The following is a 19614-nucleotide window of genomic DNA, read 5'->3' as shown; positions in this document are numbered from 1 at the left end:
TACATAGCAAACAAAAAACAAATGACAAGGTAACATACAGGGTGTGTTGAAAAAGTCGACGTGGTTACAGGTCGACGTGGTTTTACGTCGACATGGAACAAGGTCTACATGGTTATAGGTCAACATGAGGAAGGTCGACAGGTCATAAGGTCGACATGGGGATTTTCACTGTTTTTTGAGCCGACATGTGCCGACAGGCGGTATTTCATGCCCTACCATCCACTAGGGCATGGAGTGAGATTATAATAGTGTGGCAAGCGAAGTGAGCCACTGTGCCCGAAGCATAGCGAGCGATGCGAGGGTCCGATTTCACTTCCAACTGTGTTGACATTCGGGTCAAAAAACAGCGAAAACCCCATGTCGACCTTATGACCTTTCGACCTTCCTCATGTCACCCTAACGTCCATGTCGACCTAAAATCACGTCGACCTTGTTCCATGTCGACCTCTTCCCATGTCGACATTTTCCCATGTCGACCTTTCTGCATGTCGACCTAGTGACTGTCTGACCAACGCTTGTCTGACGAACAATCCAGTTCCCAGGACCTGGGTAGAAGTCCCGTGTAAAGGGACACGGCGTGTCCCATTTACACTGCCGCTGACCGGGGTCTGACCCGCTGAAGACCCGGGGTTTTGCGGCGGTGTAAAAGGGGTATTAATTTTGCTCGTTGCCAAGGGAGACTAAATTTGCTTATTGCCAAGGGGAATTAAATTTGTTCATTGCCAGGGGGGACTAAATTTGCTCATTGCCAAGCCCCCCCCCCCCCCCAAATAAAAGTTAAAAGAAGGCCCCCTCCCCCTCCAAATTAAAGTTAAAAGTACTACACAGCCCAGCAAACACAGATCTAGTAAAAAAAAAAAAAAACTTGTGCACTGCCTAACTAAAGTCTGTGTGTCTGTGAGAATGTGTGTTCATACTTCTACACAACTTTCTGATGGTGAAGCAATCTTGCAATGCCTCTGCTGTTGACCTCCTTCAGGGCTTCAAGAAGAATCTAGATCTGCACATGACACAGCAGCAGCAAGAGCACAAGCAGGCCTGTTTTTCTATTAACTCAGTCTCCAATTAGAAGAAAATATCTCAGCTGCCAAAGGTGGCAGTGCTGAGCTCAAGCAACGCATTGTATTGTTAGCAATGTAAAGCGAAACTGATCCGGATCACCATTTTGGGATCGACGACTCCCTCGTTCTTTAAAGGGAGCCGTTCAAAAGAACCGGATCGTTCACGAACGACCCATCTCTAGCTGGGGGGCAAAGAAGGTCTGCAGTGTTGTTGGGGAGCACAGAAAGGTCTGCAGCGTGGCTGACTGGGGAGCACAGAAGGCCTGCAGCGTGGCTGGCTGGGGAGCACAGAAGGTCTGCAGCGTGGCTGGCTGGGGAGCACAGAAGGTCTGCAGTGTGGCTGGCTGGGGGGCACAGAAGGTCTGCAGTGTGGCTGGCTGGGGGGTGGGACCATTGAAAACAAAACATGGATGGATGGTGGCGGGGGAGCTCTGCAGCACTGGAGTAGGCATGTACTGGGTACACTGGGAGGCTGGAGGTAACTCTGCAGCACTGGAGGGAGCTCTGCAGCACTGGAGCAGGCATGTACTGGGTACACTGGGAGGCTGGAGGTAACTCTGCAGCACTGGAGGGAGCTCTGCAGCACTGGAGCAGGCATGTACTGGCATGTACGGTAATTAAAATACCACTCTTATTTATCCTTTGGAGTGACATACAGGGCATAATAGGAACGGACAGATCCAAACATCCTAATTCAGGCTTTACCAGGAACTGAAAAGGTAGCATTTATAAGTCTAGTGCACTAGTATTTAAAAAAAAAAAAAAAAAACAAACAACATATTCCTTATTACAATTTATTGTTTATATTATTTTTATTTATGTTTTTACATACTGGTCCCAACATGTTTATTAAAATGTTTCTTGGTACTTGTGAGTTATCCGGGCGCCCGATGTTGAAATTGAATGTCAGTACAATAAGAGTACGATGCGACGCGATGCGACGCGATTTCCCTTGAAATTTCATCGTATCCAAAATCGCGTCGCATTGTATGGTATACAATGCCACACGATGCGATGCGACGCGATTACAGTTATTCCTTAAATTCTGTTGTCCTTAATGTGTCAGATATGAATGATATTGATGAATGATATTGGATGTTCACAACCAGGCTACTATCAACGTGAACCCGAAGCGTGGCGAGCGCAGCGAGCCCGCGAGGGGCGGCGGTACGTGTCCTCCGACCTTTTCATGCCCTACTATCCACTAGGGCGTGGAGTGAGAATAGAATAGTGTGGCGAGCGCAGCGAGCCACCGAGGCCCGAAGCGTGGCGAGCGCAGCGGATACCTTTACAGGTAAGCGCGTCCCTTCGCGGGCTTCACAGGTATCCGCGTCCCCTCGCGGGGCTCGCTGCGCTCGCCACGCTTCAGGCCTCGGTGGCTCGCTGCGCTCGCCACACTATTCTATTCTCACTCCACGCCCTAGTGGATAGTAGGGCATGAAAAGGTCGGAGGACGCGTACCGCCGCCCCTCGCGGGCTCGCTACGCTCGCCACGCTTCGGGTTGGCGTCAATAGTGGAGTGGCGTTAACAATGGGGATGGGATTTAAGTTTTGTTACTTTTTGGGGGTTTTGGCCATTTTTACATTGAAATTAATGTAAAATCGGGTACACTGCTAAAATCGGGTGCTGATCTCGTCGCGTCGCATCGCATGCCATTTGGTTAACACGCGATGCGACGCGATCCGATCCGATGGTACCCGATCTAAAATCGGGCGCCCGGATAACTCACAAGTACCTGTTTCTTTATTTGTAAGACCAGTCCGATTGGTTCATAGTATATTTTTTTAGTACACTCAGTGCTGCTTTTCCACATTTTTTGTTTTGCTCTAAAGTGAATATTGCGTTGGTCCATGGTGGCTGTGCCACTACCAATTCTTAAAGAACTGGTAACCCCATCGCCAAGGGGCCACGCCCGATAGCCATGCAAAAACAGCCACGGGTGGGGGGGGGGGGAGGGGAGGGGGATGGGATGGGATGGGTCTCTTTGTCTCAGGTTCCCAAGCCTGTGTGTGGGTCTCTTTGTCTCAGGTTCCCAAGCCTGTATGTGGGTCTCTTTGTCTTCGGTTCCCAAGCCTGTGTGTGGGTCTCTTTGTCTTCGGTTCCCAAGCCTGTGTGTGGGTCTCTTTGTCTTTGGTTCCCAAGCCTGTATGTGGGTCTCTTTGTCTTTGGTTCCCAAGCCTGTATGTGGGTCTCTTTGTCTTCGGTTCCCAAGCCTGCGTGTGGGTCTCTTTGTCTTTGGTTCCCAAGCCTGTGTGTGGGTCTCTTTGTCTTTGGTTCCCAAGCCTGTATGTGGGTCTCTTTGTCTTCGGTTCCCAAGCCTGTGTGTGGGTCTCTTTGTCTTCGGTTCCCAAGCCTGTGTGTGGGTCTCTTTGTCTTCGGTTCCCAAGCCTGTGTGTGGGTCTCTTTGTCTTCGGTTCCCAAGCCTGCGTGTGGGTCTCTTTGTCTTTGGTTCCCAAGCCTGCTTGTGGGTCTCTTTGTCTTTGGTTCCCAAGCCTGTGTGTGGGTCTCTTTGTCTTTGGTTCCCAAGCCTGTATGTGGGTCTCTTTGTCTTCGGTTCCCAAGCCTGCGTGTGGGTCTCTTTGTCTTTGGTTCCCAAGCCTGTGTGTGGGTCTCTTTTTGGTTCCCAAGCCAGAGCTGTTGCTTTAATTCATTGCAACAGAATTTCAGCTTTAAGGTCCTCCAAGATCTGGATGAAATATTTTGGATCCATATGGAAGCGGAGCATCTTTGCACTCATTAGGTTGAGAATAGAGAGTACACGGTTCCAGAAGACTTCCCTTGAGCTGTTGACTATGAAATTCTTCACTGGGCAGTTTAGTTCACTGCCCATGTATGAATACGATATGTACAGACAGGTTGACAGTGTTTCCAATAGTTCCTGCTTGGTGTCCAGCTCTGATGCAATCACTTCACGGCAGAGCATGTACAGAAACATTAAGTTGACCGGTGTGAGGAAGCCAAAGGGCTGCCATGTTCCAGTGAGAGATTTGTCTACCGTAACAATCCATTCAGCGATGTGCATTGGTGACACCGGCTGCTTGCACCTGCGACGGAGGAACGCCATAAGACAGGCCAGCAGCTCGCTGGTGGATGCCTGCACCGTCCTGGATTCAGGTGGTGAGAGGTCTTGCTCTTCTTCAGCAGGCTCAATGTCAGGCTTCATGGCCAAGGTATCCTGTGAGACCTGTGTGTGGGTTGTTAAGTCCACACATGACAGGGAAGTCTTCAGGCTCTCATGCACGAGATGGCTAATATCGACCTGGCCATTTATGCGCTGTCTTCTTCTTTTAGTGATAAAGTTTCTGAAGCGCCCAATCAGTGAGCGTCTCTCAGTAGGTTCTCCAGTGTTGTTCTGGGTAGCCGTGCGCTGGGCGCCACTTGATGATTCTTCATCTGGACGGTTCACCTTCCGGCAGCACGGGAATGACAGGCAATTCCACATTGTTATTCCGTGTCCTGTTCTTTATGACACTGGTTGTGGTCTGTGGTGGTTCTAATTGCCAATAATAATCCAATAATAACGGTCTGTTTCCAGCACGTTGGGAATGATGCTTCCTGGGTCAGTCCAAGGCAGCAAATGATTCCAAATGGTTGGTCAGAGGTGTTCTCTGCTTACACTGGGCATTGTGACATCACATGCTGTTTGTGATGTCACTGGGCAGCGTGACCTCACATTCCCCTTCCCCTGCTGATTGTGATGCGTTATTTATGCTAATGAGCTACTCAAGACATCTAGGCAATTCAAACAGTGATGAAGAATGGTGAAATGTAGAATACATTACCACCTTATTTAGAGTCCTATAGGGAAGGGATATATTTTTCAGTGAATATTAGAAAAGTAGATAGGATACTTGAATAATCTAAGAGATACACACCTCCCAACATGACTAATTCCAGGAGAGACAAGATGCTCTGTTTCTGGACATCCATGCCAGTGGCAGTTGCAGAGGTAGGGCTGCAGCACGGTCCAAAATTCAGATAGGGGAGCCACACCAACTGGCACACCAAACACCACAGTCCGGACTCACTGGCAGGTGTAGCTCCCCTATTTGAATTTGCGACAGTGGTGCAGTCCCACCTCTGCAACTGGCAAGGATGTCCAGGAGCAGAGAATTTTGTCCCTCCTGGAATGGGTCATGTTGGGTGGCATGGAGATAGCTGGAAATACAAGTTATTAATGCATCCAAAATCGTATTACACATGGCAGAATAATGGTGAAAAAACAGGCCACAGCTTTACGTATCATTTGCAGATAACACAAGGTAGTACATCTGACAGCATTGCTCAACAGCCTGTTTCATTTGGTATGACTACCTTTACATACCCTCCAACATGACCCATTCCATTAGGTACAAAATGCTCTGTTCCTGGACTTCCCTGCCAGTGGCAGTTACAGATGTGAGCCTGCAGCACAGTCCAATATTCAAAAAGGGGAGCCACACCAGCTGCCATCCCAAACATCACTGAGAGTTGATGTGACCCCCCCCTCTTTGAATATTGGACTGTGCTGTAGGCTCACATCTGTAACTGTCACTGGCAGGGAAGTCCAGGAACAGAGCATTTTGTACCTAATGGGATGGGTCATGTTGGAGGGTATGCCTTTATTCAGAGCACAAATATGACTGACCAAAAGCTGCCTGGTGCCCGCCAAAATCAGCGCAGTTAGACTTACATGTCTCTCAGATGTAATCTCAGGTACTAGCACGAATTTACACTTGCATGCTTCCGGGTCAGTGAACGCACTTCCGCTTCCTGGCCACCGCTGACAAACATCCAAAAGAGAGTATCTGGTACTTGTTTCCTAGCACGGCGCCCATCGCATCGCATACCATGAGGCATATGATGGTATGCGATGCTAGCCGATTTTAAATTGTATAAGCACCCTAATGGGTGTTTTCAATGTTAAATGTGCCCCCTATAAGATAAATAATTGTATAAGCACCGTAATAGGTGCTTACAATGTTAAAAGCACCCCCACGCCACCCCGCCAGGTCTGCAGTTTAGCTGGCTGGGGAGCACAGGTCTGCAGTGTGGCTGGCTGGGGGGCACAGAAGGTCTGCAGTGTGGCTGGCTGAGGAGCACAGAAGGTCTGCAGCGTGGCTGGCTGGGGAGCACAGAAGGTATGCAGCATGGTTGGCTGGGGGGAACAAAAGGTCTACAGTGTGGCTGGCTGGGGAGCACAGAAGTTCTGCAGTGTGGCTGGCTGGGGGGGCACAGAAGGTCTGCAGTGTAGCTGGCTGGGGAGCACAGGTCTGCAGTGTGGCTGGCTGGGGGGCACAGAAGGTCTGCAGCGTGGCTGGATGGGGAGCATAGAAGGTCTGCAGTGTGACTGGCTGGGGAGCACAGAAGGTCTGCAGTGTGGCTGGCTGGGGAGCACAGAAGGTCTGCAGCGTGGCTGGCTGGGGAGCACAGGAGGTCTGCAGCGTGGCTGGCTGGGGGAGCACAGAAGGTCTGCAGTGTGGCTGGCTGGGGAGCACAGAAGTTCTGCAGTGTGGCTGGCTGAGGGACACAGGTCTGCAGTGTGGCTGGCTGGGGGGAATAAAAGGTCTGCAGCGTGGCTGGCTGGGGAGCACACAAGGTCTGCAGCGTGGCTGGCTGGGGAGCACACAAGGTCTGCAGCGTGGCTGGCTGGGGGGGGCAGCGGTCTGCCGTGTTGCTGGCTGGGGGGCAAAGAAGGTCTGCAGTGTTGCTGGGGAGCACAGAAAGGTCTGCAGCGTGGCTGACTGGGGAGCACAGAAGGCCTGCAGCGTGGCTGGCTGGGGAGCACAGAAGGTCTGCAGCGTGGCTGGCTGGGGAGCACAGAAGGTCTACAGTGTGGCTGGCTGGGGGTCACAGAAGGTCTGCAGTGTGGCTGGCTGGGGGGTGGGACCATTGAAAACAAAACATGGATGGATGGTGGCGGGGGAGCTCTGCAGCACTGGAGTAGGCATGTACTGGGTACACTGGGAGGCTGGAGGTAACTCTGCAGCACTGGAGGGAGCTCTGCAGCACTGGAGCAGGCATGTACTGGGTACACTGGGAGGCTGGAGGTAACTCTGCAGCACTGGAGGGAGCTCTGCAGCACTGGAGCAGGCATGTACTGGGTACACTGCGAGGCTGGAGGTAACTCTGCAGCACTGGAGGGAGCTCTGCAGCACTGAAGCAGGCATGTACTGGGTAATTATGTGTAAAGTAACCCCAGAGATTTTAAACACGCAGATTTATCTTCAGATCTGGCTGGTTGGAACAAAAACTTGGTTATGGATGAGAGCCAATGACAGTTGACCATTTGCTTGGAAATGCTGGAAAACTGACAAACTGTCCCTCATCCATAACCATGTTTTTGTTCCAACCAGCCAGATCTGAAGATAAATCTTACAAGTGTATGGGCTCTGTATACAACTTTGCCTTAAGGAGGGAGGGGACTGTGTAATATGTGGAAGGGGGTTTAACTTTGTGTACTAAGGGGGGGGTTTAACTGTGTCCGAGGGGAGGGTGGGTGCGTGTACACCATTGGGAGGTGGGTAACTAATGTGGTGAGGCTAACGTGGCAGGCCACAGGGTAAGTGAGTGCATCAGTGTGATAGAGCACCAGCAGTGGGTAAGGGTCCGTGTCAGTGTGATAGAACGCAGACCGCAGTGCGTCCAGTTTAAGTTCCAGCATAGTGACAAGGAGTGATAGCATTTAAGGGGGTGAGGAGGCTGAGATATCAGTGTATGGGGCCCCAAAAATTTCTCTTGCTGGCCCTGAGAACACCTGCTGGTTCACAGTGGGATCCAAGTGTGACCGTAGCCTTACAATAGAGCTTTGAGTTAATTGGTTCTGTCCCGGGAGCCCTGCTGACACCTGCAATAGTGGACAGGACAATTCCTGCCTGGTTCTGCTCAGCCTGTGCTGCAGCAAGCAACTGTGCACCCTCCACTGCTGCTGGGCTATGAGATGGCACCCGCCGGTGAGCGCTGATTCATGCTGCAGACAGCTGAATATTGTTATTATGCCCCAACAGCTATTTTTACACCTTTTTTTTAAGTAGAGGGGGGAGCACCAAATTTTAACATGCCTCCAGGCAACTGGGATGAATTCCCACCTCTGCTTGAAAGATAAAGCTTTATGGATTCCACCAGCAAATATGCTTTGTTCTAGGGCAGTGGTTCCGAACCCTGGTCCTCAAGTACCCCCAACAGTGCACGTTTTCCAGGTCTCCACACAGAAACACAAGTGACTTAATTAGCTCCACCTGTGGATCTTTGAAAATGCTTCTAAATAATGAGTGCACCTGCTGGGTGACCTGGAAAACATGCACTGTTGGGGGGTATTTGAGGACCAGGGTTGGGAACCACTGTTCTAGGGAACCGGGATTATCAGCGAACCGTTTGTAAAGAACATACTGAAATGCTGCCATGACAGGGAGACAGTAAGTGCTATATTGGTTCTGCATGAGATGTATGAAGTCTAGAGTGGATAAAGCCGTTTGACACAGTGAAACGCGTCAGTCCTGGTATTTACCTCTTTGACTTTTGCTGGTATTTGGACCTAGCCGAACCAGCCCTACATTCTTCTTGCCGACCACAGCACAGGAGGTTTTGACATCAAGCCCCTACACCACCAGCTATCCTCCTTTTGGTGAATTGGACCCTTTCATGGACCCAGGGCCGGCGCTACCCACTCAGCAGCTCCTGCAAAGCAGGGAGGCGCCATGCTGAAAAGGCGCTGTCTCACTCCCTGCTCTGCTAAAGCTACCTCAGCCCTCACTGTCACTGCCTTCTGCCCGCCGCTCGTAGCGCCTGTCTGACAGCAGGCGGGCGGCAGTATAAACAGCTGCTTTCTGCACCGCGAGTGCACACAGCCTGCACACCGCCCGCAGTGCCTGTCTGACAGCAAGCTGAGCAGCTCCCTGCACCGCGCACACACTGTCCTCCTCCTGCCACCTGCCCCCTCTTAGTCACTTGCGATGAGGCATGTAGCACTGTCTGTGAATGCCATGTCATGTCCGGATCCGCCCCCTACCCATTGCACCCTGCGCCTGTCAGCTGTCAATCAAATGTCAAACAGGCAGCAGCGCCGCCTCCCCTTCCTTCCCTCTTCTCAGTGAGCTGTGCCAGTGCCACTGCCAGTCATCAACACTCCACCCCCTCTATCTCCTCCCCTCTTCTTCCATCTCCTCCTTCTCTCCCCTCCTTTCCCCCTCAGTCACAAGAGGGTTGTAATGGCGTCCTCAGCATCCTGCCTACACAGATAGAAGGGGAGGGACTGTGCAACAGCAAAAGAACAGTGAGTCTTTTATTATACATGTTTATAACAAATATTTTAATAATTTTAGATTTTTTTTATATTAATTTAGATACTTTTTAAATAATGGGCTGGGTTATGTGCCTAAAGGTGGCCATACACGCTGCAATAGCAGCGTGCGATGCGAAGTGCGCTCCTGTGGGCATCCCATCGCACAGTACAAAAAGTATGTGCTGCACATACTTTTTGTACTGCTTTCGGATCGCATCGCACACACATTGCATGCATGCCATGTGATGCGACCTAGCCCATAACATATGTATATCTCGCAGTGTGTATGGGCACCTTTAGTGCCTGCAACATTTTGCGGACACAGCACTGAGATGGTGTATGCCTACATGTACATGCACCGGAGATCCTCCATAGGATCACATGTTGCATACGCTCCCACAATCGGGCTGCAGCTTGTTGCAATGGCAATGTGAAAGGGCGCAAACTTTATGGTTTGCAGGAGGGCGCCGGACACCCTAGCACCGGCCCTGCATGGACCAGCCAAAAACACCTGCCCAGGAGGCAAACAACAGTGGGTGACTGTGCCCATAGAAGTGAACGGGGTACTTGTGTATTATCACGGCGCCCATCGCATCGCATACCACTAATTAAGGTATGCGATTGGATGCGATGGGACCCGATTTTCGGGTCCAAAGAGCAATAGTGTACAATAAAATATCGCATGCCATTAAAATGGCATGCGATGGGATGCGATGTTAAATTATACAAGCACCCTGATGGGGGATTACTATGTTAAATGCACCCCCATTGTTAACGCCACCCCCACTATCAACGCCAACCCGAAGCGTGGCACCTTTTCATACCCCCACTATCCACGTCAGCGTGGAGTTGAATTTATATAGTGTGGCGAGCCACCGAGCCCGAAGCGTGGCGAGCGCAGCGAGGGGACGCGGATTACATGGGGGCATTTAACATAGTAATCACCCATCAGGGTGCCTGTACAATTAAAAATCGGGTCACATAACATCTCATCGAATGCGATGCGACCAAAACGATGTTGTAAGATGGAAATCTTGGGCGCCGTGATAATACACAAGTACCATGAACGGTAATTAAAATACCACTCTTATTTATCCTTTGGAGTGACATACAGGGCATAATAGGAACGGACAGATCCAAACATCCTAATTCAGGCTTTACCAGGAACTGAAAAGGTAGCATTTATAAGTCTAGTGCACTAGTAATTAAAAAAAAAAAAAAAAAACAACATATTCCTTATTACAATTTATTGTTTATATTATTTTTATTTATGTTTTTACATATTGGTCCCAACATGTTTATTAAAATGTTTCTTGGTACTTGTGAGTTATCCGGGCGCCCGATGTTGAAATTGAATGTCAGTACAATAAGAGTACGATGCGACGCGATGCGACGCGATTTCCCTTGAAATTTCATCGTATCCAAAATCGCGTCGTAATCGCGTCGCATTGTATGGTATACAATGCCACGCGATGCGACGCGACGCGATTACAGTTATTCCTTAAATTCTGTTGTCCTTAATGTGTCAGATATGAATGATATTGATGAATGATATTGGATGTTCACAACCAGGCTACTATCAACGTGAACCCGAAGCGTGGCGAGCGCAGCGAGCCCGCGAGGGGCGGCGGTACGTGTCCTCCGACCTTTTCATGCCCTACTATCCACTAGGGCGTGGAGTGAGAATAGAATAGTGTGGCGAGCGCAGCGAGCCACCGAGGCCCGAAGCGTGGCGAGCGGACGCGGATACCTTCACAGGTAAGCGCGTCCCTTCGCGGGCTTCACAGGTATCCGCGTCCCCTCGCGGGGCTCGCCACGCTGCGCTCGCCACGCTTCGGGCCTCGGTGGCTCGCTGCGCTCGCCACACTATTCTATTCTCACTCCACGCCCTAGTGGATAGTAGGGCATGAAAAGGTCCCGCGAGCTGATTGGCTAACAGCCCAGTGACACAGCGAGGGGAAGGAGAGACTTATGCGCTCCTCTCCCCTCCAAGTCCACCAGAGAGATCATCTTTTTGGGGCGGCGGACGGGGCGTGCGGGGGGGACAGCGGTGTGGGGGAAGCTGGCGGGCGCCCTGGCTGCTAAACAGAGGCGGACAAGCCGTGCGGCGCCCCGGGCGGCTGCACGGCTTGTCCGCCTCTAGAAACGGCCCTGCTGACAAACTGTCCCTCATCCATAACCATGTTTTTGTTCCAACCAGCCAGATCTGAAGATAAATCTTACAAGTGTATGGGCACCTTTAGTCTCTGTATACAACTTTGCCTTAAGGAGGGAGGGGACTGTGGAATATGTGGAAGGGGGTTTAACTTTGTGTACTAAGGGGGGGGGGGGGTTTAACTGTGTCCGAGGGGAGGGTGGGTGCGTGTACACCATTGGGAGGTGGGTAACTACTGTGGTGAGGCTAACGTGGCAGGCCACAGGGTAAGTGAGTGCATCAGTGTGATAGAGCACCAGCAGTGGGTAAGGGTCCGTGTCAGTGTGATAGAACGCAGACCGCAGTGCGTCCAGTTTAAGTTCCAGCATAGTGACAAGGAGTGATAGCATTTGAGGGGGTGAGGAGGCTGAGATATCAGTGTATGGGGCCCCAAAAATTTCTCTTGCTGGCCCTGAGAACACCTGCTGGTTCACAGTGGGATCCAAGTGTGACCGTAGCCTTACAATAGAGCTTTGAGTTAATTGGTTCTGTCCCGGGAGCCCTGCTGACACCTGCAATAGTGGACAGGACAATTCCTGCCTGGTTCTGCTCAGCCTGTGCTGCAGCAAGCAACTGTGCACCCTCCACTGCTGCTGGGCTATGAGATGGCACCCGCCGGTGAGCGCTGATTCATGCTGCAGACAGCTGAATATTGTTATTATGCCCCAACAGCTATTTTTACACCTTTTTTTTAAGTAGAGGGGGGAGCACCAAATTTTAACATGCCTCCAGGCAACTGGGATGAATTCCCACCTCTGCTTGAAAGATAAAGCTTTATGGATTCCACCAGCAAATATGCTTTGTTCTAGGGCAGTGGTTCCCAACCCTGGTCCTCAATACCCCCAACAGTACACGTTTTCCAGGTCTCCACACAGAAACACAAGTGACATAATTAACTCCACCTGTGGATCTTTTCAAATGTGCCTGAATAATGAGTGCACCTGCTGGGTGACCTGGAAAACGTGCACTGTTGGGGGGTATTTGAGGACCAGGGTTGGGAACCACTGTTCTAGGGAACCGGGATTATCAGCGAACCGTTTGTAAAGAACATACTGAAATGCTGCCATGACAGGGAGACAGTAAGTGCTATATTGGTTCTGCATGAGATGTATGAAGTCTAGAGTGGATAAAGCCGTTTGACACAGTGAAACGCGTCAGTCCTGGTATTTACCTCTTTGACTTTTGCTGGTATTTGGACCTAGCCGAACCAGCCCTAAATTCTTCTTGCCGACCATAGCACAGGAGGTTTTGACATCAAGCCCCTACACCACCAGCTATCCTCCTTTTGGTGAATTGGACCCTTTCATGGACAAGCCAAAAACACCTGCCCAGGAGGCAAACAACAGTGGGTGACTGTGCCCATAGAAGTGAACGGGGTACTTGTGTATTATCACAGCGCCCATCGCATCGCATACCACTAATTAAGGTATGCGATTGGATGCGATGGGACCCGATTTTCGGGTCCAAAGAGCAATAGTGTACAATAAAATATCGCATGCCATTAAAATGGCATGCGATGGGATGCGATGTTAAATTATACAAGCACCCTGATGGGGGATTACTATGTTAAATGCACCCCCATTGTTAACGCCACCCCCACTATCAACGCCAACCCGAAGCGTGGCACCTTTTCATACCCCCACTATCCACGTCAGCGTGGAGTTGAATTTATATAGTGTGGCGAGCCACCGAGCCCGAAGCGTGGCGAGCGCAGCGAGGGGACGCGGATTACATGGGGGCATTTAACATAGTAATCACCCATCAGGGTGCCTGTACAATTAAAAATCGGGTCACATAACATCTCATCGAATGCGATGCGACCAAAACGATGTTGTAAGATGGAAATCTTGGGCGCCGTGATAATACACAAGTACCATGAACGGTAATTAAAATACCACTCTTATTTATCCTTTGGAGTGACATACAGGGCATAATAGGAACGGACAGATCCAAACATCCTAATTCAGGCTTTACCAGGAACTGAAAAGGTAGCATTTATAAGTCTAGTGCACTAGTAATAAAAAAAAACAAAAAAAAAAAAACAACATATTCCGGTACTTATGTAGTATCTGGGCTGCCGATTTTTTGATTGTATGCCTTAAGTTAAGGCATACAATCAGATGCGATGCGATGCGATATCGCATCGCATCGCATACGACCATGCGATGCGATGACCCGATTTTTCCATAGGATTCAATGTTAAAATGGACTGAGTCCATTTTAACATGGAATTCAATGGGAAAAAGGGGTCCTTTTCATACCCCTACTATCCAAGTGGGCATGGAGTTGGATATAAACCTGTGGCGAGCGTAGCGAGCCACCGAGCCCGAAGCGTGGCGAGCGAAGCGAGCCCCGCGAGGGGACGGTATTCTGTGTCCCCTCGCGGGGCTCGCTACGCTCGCCACGCTTCGGGCTCGGTGGCTCGCTACGCTCGCCACAGGTTTATATCCAACTCCATGCCCACTTGGATAGTAGGGGTATGAAAAGGACCCCTTTTCCCATTGAATTCTATGTTAAAATAGACAGAGTCCATTTTAACATTGAATCCTATGGAAAAATCGGGTCCATCGCATCGCATCGCATCGCATGCGATATGGTCGGGTGCGATCCGATGCGATGGACCCGATTTAAAAATCGGCAGCCCAGTTACTACATAAGTACCCATATTCCTTATTACAATTTATTGTTTATATTATTTTTATTTATGTTTTTACATATTGGTCCCAACATGTTTATTAAAATGTTTCTTGGTACTTGTGAGTTATCCGGGCGCCCGATGTTGAAATTGAATGTCAGTACAATAAGAGTACGATGCGACGCGATGCGACGCGATTTCCCTTGAAATTTCATCGTATCCAAAATCGCGTCGTAATCGCGTCGCATTGTATGGTATACAATGCCACGCGACGCGACGCGATTACAGTTATTCCTTAAATTCTGTTGTCCTTAATGTGTCAGATATGAATGATATTGATGAATGATATTGGATGTTCACAACCAGGCTACTATCAACGTGAACCCGAAGCGTGGCGAGCGCAGCGAGCCCGCAAGGGGCGGCGGTACGTGTCCTCCGACCTTTTCATGCCCTACTATCCACTAGGGGGTGGAGTGAGAATAGAATAGTGTGGCGAGCGCAGCGAGCCACCGAGGCCCGAAGCGTGGCGAGGGGACGCGGATACCTTCACAGGTAAGCGCGTCCCTTCGCGGGCTTCACAGGTATCCGCGTCCCCTCGCGGGGCTCGCCACGCTTCGGGCCTCGGTGGCTCGCTGCGCTCGCCACACTATTCTATTCTCACTCCACGCCCTAGTGGATAGTAGGGCATGAAAAGGTCGGAGGACGCGTACCGCCGCCCCTCGTGGGCTCGCTGCGCTCGCCACGCTTCGGGTTGGCGTCAATAGTGGAGTGGCGTTAACAATGGGGATGGGATTTAAATTTTGTTACTTTTTGGGGGTTTTGGCCATTTTTACATTGAAATTAATGTAAAATCGGGTCTCAGGGACCATTTTACATTGATTCCAATGTTAAAATCGGGTACACTGCTAAAATCGGGTGCTGATCTCGTCGCGTCGCATCGCATGCCATTTGGTTAACACGCGATGCGACGCGATCCGATGGTACCCGATCTAAAATCGGGCGCCCGGATAACTCACAAGTACCTGTTTCTTTATTTGTAAGACCAGTCCGATTGGTTCATAGTATATTTTTTTAGTACACTCAGTGCTGCTTTTCCACATTTTTTGTTTTGCTCTAGAGTGAATATTGCGTTGGTCCATGGTGGCTGTGCCACTACCAATTCTTAAAGAACTGGTAACCCCATCGCCAAGGGGCCACGCCCGATAGCCATGCAAAAACAGCCACGGGTGGGGAGGGGGGGGGGGGGGGGAGGGGAGGGGGATGGGATGGGATGGGTCTCTTTGTCTCAGGTTCCCAAGCCTGTGTGTGGGTCTCTTTGTCTCAGGTTCCCAAGCCTGTATGTGGGTCTCTTTGTCTTCGGTTCCCAAGCCTGTGTGTGGGTCTCTTTGTCTTCGGTTCCCAAGCCTGTGTGTGGGTCTCTTTGTCTTCGGTTCCCAAGCCTGTATGTGGGTCTCTTTGTCTTTGGTTCCCAAGCCTGCGTGTGGGTCTCTTTGTCTTTGGTTCCCAAGCCTGTGTGTGGGTCTCTTTGTCTTTGGTTCCCAAGCCTGTATGTGGGTCTCTTTGTCTTCGGTTCCCAAGCCTGCGTGTGGGTCTCTTTGTCTTTGGTTCCCAAGCCTGTGTGTGGGTCTCTTTGTCTTTGGTTCCCAAGCCTGTATGTGGGTCTCTTTGTCTTCGGTTCCCAAGCCTGTGTGTGGGTCTCTTTGTCTTCGGTTCCCAAGCCTGTGTGTGGGTCTCTTTGTCCTCGGTTCCCAAGCCTGCGTGTGGGTCTCTTTGTCTTTGGTTCCCAAGCCTGCGTGTGGGTCTCTTTGTCTTTGGTTCCCAAGCCTGTGTGTGGGTCTCTTTGTCTTTGGTTCCCAAGCCTGTATGTGGGTCTCTTTGTCTTCGGTTCCCAAGCCTGCGTGTGGGTCTCTTTGTCTTTGGTTCCCAAGCCTGTGTGTGGGTCTCTTTTTGGTTCCCAAGCCAGAGCTGTTGCTTTAATTCATTGCAACAGAATTTCAGCTTTAAGATCCTCCAAGATCTGGATGAAATATTTTGGATCCATATGGAAGCGGAGCATCTTTGCACTCATTAGGTTGAGAATAGAGAGTACACGGTTCCAGAAGACTTCCCTTGAGCTGTCGACTATGAAATTCTTCACTGGGCAGTTTAGTTGACTGCCCATGTATGAATACGATATGTACAGACAGGTTGACAGTGTTTCCAATAGTTCCTGCTTGGTGTCCAGCTCTGATGCAATCACTTCACGGCAGAGCATGTACAGAAACATTAAGTTGACCGGTGTGAGGAAGCCAAAGGGCTGCCATGTTCCAGTGAGAGATTTGTCTACCGTAACAATCCATTCAGCAATGTGCATTGGTGACACCGGCTGCTTGCACCTGCGACGGAGGAATGCCATAAGACAGGCCAGCAGCTCGCTGGTGGATGCCTGCACCGTCCTGGATTCAGGTGGTGAGAGGTCTTGCTCTTCTTCAGCAGGCTCAATGTCCGGCTTCATGGCCAAGGTATCCTGTAAGACCTGTGTGTGGGTTGTTAAGTCCACACATGACAGTGAAGTCTTCAGGCTCTCATGCACGAGATGGCTAATATCGACCTGGCCATTTATGCGCTGTCTTCTTCTTTTAGTCATGAAGTTTCTGAAGCGCCCAATCAGTGAGCGTCTCTCAGTAGATTCTCCAGTGTTGTTCTGGGTAGCCGTGCGCTGGGCGCCACTTGATGATTCTTCATCTGGACGGTTCACCTTCCGGCAGCACGGGAATGACAGGCAATTCCACATTGTTATTCCGTGTCCTGTTCTTTATGACACTGGTTGTGGTCTGTGGTGGTTCTGATTGCCAATAATAATCCAATAATAACGGTCTGTTTCCAGCACGTTGGGAATGATGCTTCCTGGGTCAGTCCAAGGCAGCAAACGATTCCAAATGGTTGGTCAGAGGTGTTCTCTGCTTACACTGGGCATTGTGACATCACATGCTGTTTGTGATGTCACTGGGCAGCGTGACCTCACATTCCCCTTCCCCTGCTGATTGTGATGCGTTATTTATGCTAATGAGCTACTCAAGACATCTAGGCAATTCAAACAGTGATGAAAAATGGTGAAATGTAGAATACATTACCACCTTATTTAGAGTCCTATAGGGAAGGGATATATTTTTCAGTAAATATTAGAAAAGTAGATAGGATACTTGAATAATCTAAGAGATACACACCTCCCAACATGACTAATTCCAGGAGAGACAAGATGCTCTTTTTCTGGACATCCATGCCAGTGGCAGTTGCAGAGGTAGGGCTGCAGCACGGTCCAAAATTCAGATAGGGGAGCCACACCAACTGGCACACCAAACACCACAGTCCGGACTCACTGGCAGGTGTAGCTCCCCTATTTGAATTTGCGACAGTGGTGCAGTCCCACCTCTGCAACTGGCAAGGATGTCCAGGAGCAGAGAATTTTGTCCCTCCTGGAATGGGTCATGTTGGGTGGCATGGAGATAGCTGGAAATACAAGTTATTAATGCATCCAAAATCGTATTACACATGGCAGAATAATGGTCAAAAAACAGGCCACAGCTTTACGTATCATTTGCAGATAACACAAGGTAGTACATCTGACAGCATTTCTCAACAGCCTGTTTCATTTGGTATGACTACCTTTCAGAGCACAAATATGACTGACCAAATGCTGCCTGGTGCCCGCCAAAATCAGCGCAGTTAGACTTACATGTCTCTCAGATGTAATCTCAGGTACTAGCACGAATTTACAGCGGCATGCTTTCGGGTCAGTGAACGCACTTCCGCTTCCTTGCCACCGCTGACAAACATCCAAAAGAGAGTATCTGGTACTTGTTTCCTAGCACGGCGCCCATCGCATCGCATACCATAAGGCATACGATGGTATGCGATGCGATGTTAGCCGATGTTATACGATTTTAAATTGTATAAGCACCCTAATGGGTGTTTTCAATGTTAAATGTGCCCCCTATAAGATAAATAATTGTATAAGCACCGTAATAGGTGCTTACAATGTTAAAAGCACCCCCACGCCACCTGTGCTATCAGCGCGAACTCGAAGCGTGGCGAGCGCAGCGGTACGTGTTCTCTTCGCCACGCTTTGGGCTCGGTGGTGAGCTGCGCTTGCCACACTATTTTAAATCAACTCCACGCCGATGTGGATAGTGGGGGTATGAAAAGGTTGGAGGATGCGTACCGACGCCCCTAACGCGCTCGCCACACTGGGGGTGGCGTGGGGGTGCATTTAACATTTTAAGCACCCATTAGGGTGCTTATACAATTTAAAATCGCATTGCATGCCATACGTCCGCATGCAATGTGATGCCATACAACTTAATATCGTGGGCGCCGTGCTAGGAAACTAGTACCGAGTATCTTTATTAAAAACATGCAGTAATCACACAACACATAGGGCCTTATTTTGGTTCACTCTTTCTGACAAAATCCTTCTTAGATGGGCAAAACCATGTGCACTGCAGGGGGGCAGATGTAAAATGTGCAGAGAGAATTAGATTTGGGTGAGTTATTTTGTTTCTGTGAAGGGAAAATACTGGCTGCTTTATTTTTACACTGCAATATAAATCTCACTTTGAAGTAAAACCCCACCCAAATCTAATTATATCTGCACAAGTTACATCTGCCCCACCTGCAGTGCACATGGTTTTGTCCATCTAAGAAGGATTTTGTCAGAAAGAGTGAACTAAAATAAGGCCCATAGTCCTTCGCTCAATGGGAAAACAAGAACGGAGCGCATCAAGGTCTCTCCAGCGCTGCTCCCACTACCAGAGCGGATACGGCATAAATTCCAGTTTCGGGAACACAAAAGACATGTACATAGAAACGCACGGCCATGGCTCCGGTGGCGAATATCCGGGTGCCTATGTCAGGACCCCATCAATATCTCCTCGATGGTGCACACATATATCATGATGTACTTGGAAAAATGCCAGCATTGCATTCATATTATGAAAGTATAACAATCAATCAAAATACAGTATAGAAGGATCCCGACAGGTCTGACAAGCACCATAACAACAGCCACACAATCCTATGGTAGGCAATGCTATGTAAACACAATAAACTCGCCGCGCTCGTCAGTTTCCGGCTTTGTACGGAAGCGCGAGTGAGGCCGAACGCGGTAATCTCGCATCAGATTCTCGTGAGACGCAGAGTCTTTAAAGGCTCTGCGTCCCGAGAATTCAGCGCCATTTCACACACGCTTCCACAAGCTGTGCACAAGGGTCTGGTCGTGTTGTGCAGAGGGGTGCTGTGCAGTGCAGAGGAGTGTTGTGCAGTGAAGAGGGGTGTTGTGCAGTGAAGAGGGGTGTTGTGCAGTGAAGAGGGGGTTGTGCAGTGAGGAGGGGTGTTGTGCAGCGCAGAGGGGTGTTGTGCAGTGCAGAGGAGTGTTGTGCAGTGAAAAGGGGTGTTGTGCAGTGAAGAGGGGTGTTGTGCAGTGAA

The 19614-nt window shown here is 49.9% G+C and overlaps 2 protein-coding genes across 2 annotated transcripts in view; one reads left to right on the top strand and one right to left on the bottom strand.

The window, feature by feature from the left end:
* Window positions 1–3709: 3709 nt before the first annotated feature.
* Window positions 3710–4504, bottom strand: LOC146049583 (cyclin-dependent kinase 5 activator 1-like). The gene has a single exon (XM_083166106.1). The coding sequence runs from the start codon at window positions 4502–4504 to the stop codon at window positions 3710–3712; it is 795 nt and encodes a 264-aa protein (XP_083022232.1).
* A 23-nt stretch (window positions 4505–4527) lies between these two features.
* ATP5MJ (ATP synthase membrane subunit j) overlaps window positions 4528–19614 on the top strand; it is a 27019-nt gene continuing 11932 nt past the window's right edge. The window contains exons 1-2 of the mRNA XM_083166105.1: window positions 4528–4542; window positions 6376–6867. Coding sequence (XP_083022231.1) covers window positions 4528–4542; window positions 6376–6867 — 507 coding nt within the window. The remainder of the gene's footprint in view (window positions 4543–6375; window positions 6868–19614) is intronic.

This window comes from Crinia signifera, chromosome 12 (genome assembly GCF_055691185.1).
Source record: "Crinia signifera chromosome 12, ASM5569118v1, whole genome shotgun sequence".
Taxonomy (NCBI): Eukaryota; Metazoa; Chordata; class Amphibia; order Anura; family Myobatrachidae; genus Crinia; species Crinia signifera.
Note: the sequence above shows the minus strand (reverse complement) of the source record. Positions and strands in the feature narration are given on the sequence as shown.

Bases quoted from the DNA above. Each gene is read 5' to 3' on its own strand.
- LOC146049583 (XM_083166106.1), bottom strand. From the start codon at position 4,504: ATGTGGAATTGCCTGTCATTCCCGTGCTGCCGGAAGGTGAACCGTCCA.